Consider the following 7,500-nt stretch of genomic DNA (forward strand, 5'->3'; position numbering starts at 1 on the left):
CCAACTAGCTCCGCTGGTGGGAAACGCGTGGGACTCATAGCGCTGCCGCTGTCCTATTGCGTGCAGAGGGAATTTGAAAGACAACTGATTATCCCGCCCCTCGGACTGAACACTGCGAACGGTGAGTGCCCAGACCCTACATTTTATTGTGGGTCTGGCTCGTCAGGCTATGAGTCCTCCATAAATTGATCAAAAGCACATGATAGACACACATGTACACACACACACAGACACACTTGCTGTTGCGTGTTGGACTCACGTGTGTGTGTAGTGGACCGTGGAGGCGTTCTGGGGGCCCACGGGGCTGACGCGGACCGTGTAGTTCAGCAGCCGGACCGACGCGAACGCTGGGCGCCGCCAGCGCAGCAGCACTCCTGAGGAATTATGGGATTGGGCCGTCAGATGGTCTGGGGGCGGGACAGTGGCCACACGGCGTGTAGGGGCAGCTGAACACACACAACATGGAGTTAGACAACATGGCAAAGACGTGCACTGAAGCGATAACACTTAAAGTGACTACCACTGTTGGCCTATGTGATCACACACATTCCAAATGGCCTTCACCTGTAGCGTATTGTATTAATACTTGAACAGTAATTTTACCTGTAGCGTATTGTATTAATAATTGAACAGTAATATCACCTGTAGTGTGATATATAAATAGGTGAGCAGTAATTTCACCTGTAACGTATTGTCTTAATAATTGAACAGTAATTTCACCTGTAGTGTATTGTATTAACAGGTAAACAGTATTTGTTTCTAAACGGCACTGCTCTGCAGACTCACATGGGCATCCTGGTGTGCTGACCGTCTGGTCGGCCTGGTAACCATCTCCATTCTGACTGAAGGCAAGCAGCTTCACATGGTACTTCTCTCTCGGGCCTGCAGATGCACACACACACACACACACACACACACACACACACACACACACACACACACACACACATCCAGCACCACACACACACACACACACACACACACACACACACACACACACACACACCATAGGAACCTAAGTTACAGCGAAGAAATTCAGAAATTCACAGTGTATGTCTTTTACTTCAGATCCTATGATGGCATAAGGCAGCCCAACTCACTGAGCCCCACTGCCCCCCCTTGACCCTCACTGACCGACATGTGGTGTCCTGTGTAAATGCTTTTGGTTTGCTGTGGTCTCACACACACACACACACGCACACACACACACACACACACACACACACACACACACACATCACACTATCTCTCTCTGTTGTGCTGTGTTGGGGGCCTGGAGAAGCAGCTTTACTGGAATCGCCCAGCCTGAGTGTGTGGAGGTCAATACCACGCATATTCCAGCCTCCATTACGAGAGCAGATTTTCAGCTCTTTGTTCAGTGGGGACAGCAGTTAGAGGAGTCCTAACCCCGACATCCCAGCATCCCCCCACAGACCCTCCCAGCATGCCCCACATCCCCCACACTTCAGGCCTCTGGTCCAATAGCCCTCAGTGGTCCGGCACTCGGCCAGACCCATTGGACAGGCTGTCGGGTCGTAGGTCATGGGTCGGGGGACGGAGAGCACGATACGCCCAGTGTCCAGCTGGAGGGGAGGGGGAGGGGCCTGTGGTGAGGGGGAGGAGCCAACCATGACTTTGGAGGAGAGGCCTGGGAACCATGAAGGGGAGACATCTGGACAATGACCCTTGACCCGGGACTGTGACAGGCACAATGCAGTGGCGGCTGTGTGTGTGTGTGTGTGTGTGTGTGTGTGTGTGTGTGTGTGTGTGTGTGTGTGTGATGGCAAAAGAGTGAAAGGGACCACTCACATGAGTAACACATGAGGAACAGTGAAGGATGAAGGACAATTAAAATAAATAATATTACACATGTATTTTTTGCTGCTAGAATGCAGTGAAACGGGGCTGAATGTCTGACACAGCTGGAGTGTCTGCTATGAGTCTGTGTGGTGGAACTGATCTAAGAGCTGATCTTAACTTACTGATCTAAGAGCTGATCTTAAACTTACTGATCCAAGAGCTGAGAGCTGAAACTGAAGCTCTCAGCTGAGAGCTGAAACTTAAGATAGGATGGTAGCTACCCAGGCAAGTGTGGGTGTAGTTAGTGCTGGTCTTACCCAGGCCTGTTTGGGTGTAGTTAGTGCTGGTCTTACCCAGGCCTGTGTCGGTGTAGTTTGTGTTTTTCCTTTGAGGGTGTAGTTAGTGCTGGTCCTGTGTAGGTGTAGTTAGTTAGTACTGCACCTACCCAGGCCTGTGATGGTGTATTGCTGGTCCTCGGCTGGGAGCTGGTGGCTGCCTCCTTCTGGCTGACCCTCCTCATGATAGAAGAGGCGGTAACCCAGGGCAACAGCACTGCCAGGAGATGGGTGCCAGCGCACAGAGATGGAGGTGCAGTTGATGGACTGCAGCTGGAGTACTGGAGCCAGGGGAACTGAACACACACACACACACACACACACACACACACACACACACACACACACACACACACATGGACAGACACACAGACGGACACACACACACACACATGGACGGACGGACACAGACACACACACACACACACGGACGGACAACACATACATCCAACCACACACACACACACACACACACACACAGACAAACACACACACACACCCACAGATAAGGGGGTTTATATAAGATTAAAATTTCCATAAAAAGCCATAAAGAAGCTCATTTAAAACCAAAGTTTAAATATATGAGGGCTCCAATCTTCATGGCCTGCTGCTGCTGGGCTGTGTGTCATACTCCAGACTAATCCACACTACTCCAGATTACTCCAGATTACTCCAGACTAACACACACTATTCCAGATTACTCATACTCCATATTTATCCACATTACTCCAGATTACTCCAGTACTTTACAACATCATCTTACTCATCACACACAGATGGAGACCACACACCTGTTTACCTGTGAAGTGTTTATCTGTGTGTGTGTGTGTGTGTGTGTGTGTGTGGTTGTCATGGTTACCTGTGGAGCTGGAGGTCTTGGGTGTTCGGTGGGAGCTCCAGGCGGATGGCTGGCTCCAGCCTACTCGGGTTGCCGCGGCGATGCGCACCAGGTAGATGGTGTCCGGCTGGAGATCCTGCAGCAGGTGCTGAGTCACGTTGTCTCCCGGCAATTCCAGCACCGTCACCTGATCGTCCGGCGCAGTGCGGAAGGACAGCCGGTACGACAGAATGCAGCCGCGGCTCACCTTCACCGACAGCGGTCGCCATGACACCAGGGTGTCAGTGGGGCTCAGGCTCGTCAGACTCAGCTCCGGAGTACGCAAGGGAACTGAGGAAGCAAGCACACACACACACACACACACACAGACACACACAGAGAGAAAACACACACAAACACACACAGAGACACACACAGACACACACACACAAACACACACACATATACACACACACACACACACACACAAAGACCATGCCAGAATATAAGTACACACCCCACCACATGTTTATTTGACAGGTGTGAGTAAGTGTTAAGTCCAGTGATCGATGTGTGTGTGTGTAGGGGCCGAGTGTAGATGCTGTCACACACTCACCGTCCTCCAGGGTGTGTTGGCAGACAGGCTCGGACATGCGGCTGGCGCCCATGGGCATGTAGGCCACGATGTAAAAGCTGTAGTTGCCTGCTGCCTCCAGCTCGTCCACAATGTAGCTGGTGGTGTCGTTACCGATGACTGCCTGGTACTCCTCGTTATTCAGACCTGGGGGACGGAGAGGGGGGGCAGTGGCTGAGTGTCCGAGTGTGTGAGAGTGTGTAGAGGTCCCCATACACATCTGGAGCTGAGTCCCATCACTGGGGATTGATGTTCACAGTAAAGACCAACAGTCTGGATGTACAACTCTGCTCACTGGTCAAGACTACATACTGTTGGCCCCATCTGTGGCGGAACTGGCTGGGGCACCTGCACCGTACGCCGGCGACCCGGGTCCGATTCCCACCCCTGCTCTCTCTCACATTTGCTTCCTGTCACTCTCCACTGTCCTATCATTAAAGGCATAAAGCGCCCAAAAATATACTTAAAAAAAAAAAAAAAGACTACGTACTGTTGAAGGTCACAAAACTCAAAAACACTCTGCATTTCAAATGATGCAACTCACCCTCGTACTGCCTTCCTAGTAGTGCCACCTCTACACACATACCCTACTCCCCCTTGTACTGCCTCCCTAGCAGTGCCCATTCTACACACATACCCTACTCACCCTTGTACTGCCTCCCTAGCAGTGCCCACTCTACACACATACCCTACTCACCCTCGTACTGCCTTCCTAGTAGTGCCCACTCTACACACATGCCCGACTACTGCCGCCTATCCCATCATGCTCTCCCCCACGTGTGATGTGTGCTCCTGTGTGCATCTCTCACCCTCGACCTTCGTGTAGTGCACGGAGTAGGCAATGACTTTGTCTGCGTTGTACTGTGGCCGTTCCCAGGCCAGCAAGATGGCTGAGCTGGAGATGGTCTCGGCCCGCACATTCCTGGGCGCGCTTGGACGGTCCTCCGACATGACCACAACCAGCCGTGCCACTGCCAGCAGCGAACCCTGCGAGTTCTCGGCCACACACTGGTACATGGCGTCGTCCTCAGGCGTGATCTGGGTGATCACCAGCTTACTGCCGCTGAGGGGAGACAATAGCAGCACATCAGTGATCACACACATACACACACACACACACACACAAAAAACACACACACACACACACACACACACACACACACACACACACACACACACACACACACAAACAAACAGACACACACGCACGCACAAGCACACACACACACACACACACACACACACACACACACACACACACACACACACAAACACACACACACACACACACAGTGTGTGTACCTGTTGTACATCTTCACCCTGCCGTTGGAGTGCAGCTCCTGGCCGTTCTTGAGCCAGGTGATGCGTGGGTGGGGCACCCCCTCCGCGCGGCAGGTGAAGCGGGCAGTGCCAGCACGGGGGTGGGTCTGGCTCTCTGGGCGCTCCACCAGGGAGGGGGGCACTGCGGGGAGGCAGATATTACAACACCATAGACATACAGGTACAACACTATAGACATACAGGGACAACACACCATAGACATACAGGGACAACACGCCATAGACATACAGGTACCACACTATAGACATACAGGGACAACACACCATAGACATACAGGTACAACATTATAGACATACAGGGACAACACACCATAGACATACAGAGACAACACACCATAGACATACAGGTACAACACTACAGACATACAGGGACAACACACCATAGACATACAGGTACAACACCATAGACATACAGGGACAACACACCATAGACATACAGGTACAACACTATAGACATACAGGGACAACACAACACCATAGACATACAGGTACAACACCATAGATATGCAGGGACAACACCAAGGGGTCAGCCGCGGACTACTGGTTAGCGCTTCGGACTTGTAACCGGAGGGTTGCCGGTTCGAACCCCGACCAGTAGGCACAGCTGAAGTGCCCTTGAGCAAGGCACCTAACCCCTCACTGCTCCCCGAGCGCCGCTGTTATAGCAGGCAGCTCTCTGTGCCAGGATTAGTGTGTGCTGAGTGTGTTTCACTAATTCACGGATTGCGATAAATGCAGAGACCAAATTTCCCTCACGGGATCAAAAGAGTATATATATACTATACTATACCATACATAGATATACAGGGACAACACCATAGAGAGACTTGTAACACTAATCAGAGACGGGAGAAATGGTATCTCAACAGTCAATTTGTTTTTTCAGCATGAGTGTGACTCCTGTGTGTGTTAATCTGGTGGCTGGTCTGAGCGTGGGTGGTGTTATTGTGATGTAGTGTTGTTGTTGTTGTGAGGTTGTTGTTGTGATGATGGGCTTACTGAGCACGGTGAGGTTGGCGGCGGCAGAGGTGAAGTTGCGCGTTCGGGGGGTGGTGGCTCTGCATAGGTAGACGCCACTGTGGCGAGGCTGCACATCAGAGATCACCAGGTTACCGTTGCCGTGCACGCGGGCGTTGAACACATCAATGGGCGTGGAGTCCGCCCTGCTCCATGACACCAGGGGCCGAGGGTTGCCGTAGGCGACACACTCCAGGACAGCGGTGCGGTGCTGTGGAGCTGAGATGTTCTGTGGAGCCACAACGATCTCAGGCCCAACCACAGCTCTGGGGCTTGGACCTGAGGATGGAGGGCATTGGATACACACAGTCAGAACAACACACACACACACAGTCAGTACAACACACACACACACACACACACACTCAGAACAGAACAACAAATGACATGCTATCTCCCACTCAACACACACACACACACACACACACACACACACACTCACAGACAATCAGTACAACACACACACACACACACACACACACACATATACACTCACAAACAGTCAGTACAACACATACACACACATATACACTCACAAACAGTCAGTACAACACACACACACACACACACACACACACACACACACACACACACACACAGTCAGTACAACACATACAAAATGCTTCCCCTGCCCACACACTCACACAAAGTCTCAGTATGAGACACACACACACAAAACTCTCAGAACAACACACAGCATCCATGCTCCTCTTCAGTTTGAGTTATGACTCACACACAGTTAGGAGAGAGTGTAGTATGGTGCAAAAACTACAACACCCACACCACCACACAACACAAACAGGACTCCCAGCATGCATAACGACGGGCATACCTTCACCTGAGCGGACGGAAAGGGTGGCCTCATCACTTAGAAGCCAGCCGGCGATATTGGTCGCCAGGCAACGGTAATTCCCAGCATCCTCTGGTCTCACGTCACTGATCTGAAGTGCTCCGTTAGGCAGGACGGTGATTCTGGGAACACAACAACAGTCATCATCACACTTTTTACAGTCATCATCACACTTTTTACAGTCATCATCACACTTTTTATAGTTTTTACACTAGAGTTAGGACAGCTTATTAATGAGAGTTAGAATAGAGTATTATTACACTAGAGTTAGGACATAGTTAGAAGAGATTATTATTACACTAGAGTTAGGACAGCTTATTAATGAGAGTTAGAATAGATTATTATTACACTAGAGTTAGGACAGCTTGTAAGATAGAACAGATGTAGATAGAACAGAGTAAGAACAGCTTATCACTGTAAGATAGTTAGAACAGCTTATTACTGTAAAACAGTTAGAACAGTGTATTACTGTAAGATAGTTAGAACAGCTTATTACTGTAAAAAAGTTAGAACAGCTTATTACTGTAGGAAAGCAGAGACTTTCTAACGAGGAGACACAGCACTCAAAAAAGCCTCCATAGAAATGCATGGGGCTAGTTTGTAACGGCAATATGGCCGTTACTACACATATCACACCCCTTCCTCGGCAAAACGTCGACATGTGAATACATTGAGCCAATCATGTGGTGTGATGTGAATACATTGAG

General features: G+C 50.4%; 1 protein-coding gene across 1 annotated transcript in view; it reads right to left on the reverse strand.

The window, feature by feature from the left end:
• Positions 1 to 7,500, reverse strand: part of prtgb (protogenin homolog b (Gallus gallus)) — a 21,771-nt gene that overhangs the window by 6,931 nt on the left and 7,340 nt on the right. The window contains exons 4-12 of the mRNA XM_048257319.1: positions 6,782 to 6,915; positions 5,926 to 6,222; positions 4,889 to 5,048; positions 4,396 to 4,649; positions 3,569 to 3,733; positions 2,995 to 3,303; positions 2,246 to 2,431; positions 787 to 882; positions 260 to 446 (exon numbers count right to left, since the gene is read on the reverse strand). Coding sequence (XP_048113276.1) covers positions 260 to 446; positions 787 to 882; positions 2,246 to 2,431; positions 2,995 to 3,303; positions 3,569 to 3,733; positions 4,396 to 4,649; positions 4,889 to 5,048; positions 5,926 to 6,222; positions 6,782 to 6,915 — 1,788 coding nt within the window. The remainder of the gene's footprint in view (positions 1 to 259; positions 447 to 786; positions 883 to 2,245; positions 2,432 to 2,994; positions 3,304 to 3,568; positions 3,734 to 4,395; positions 4,650 to 4,888; positions 5,049 to 5,925; positions 6,223 to 6,781; positions 6,916 to 7,500) is intronic.

Source organism: Alosa alosa, chromosome 11 (genome assembly GCF_017589495.1).
Source record: "Alosa alosa isolate M-15738 ecotype Scorff River chromosome 11, AALO_Geno_1.1, whole genome shotgun sequence".
Lineage (NCBI taxonomy): Eukaryota > Metazoa > Chordata > Actinopteri > Clupeiformes > Clupeidae > Alosa > Alosa alosa.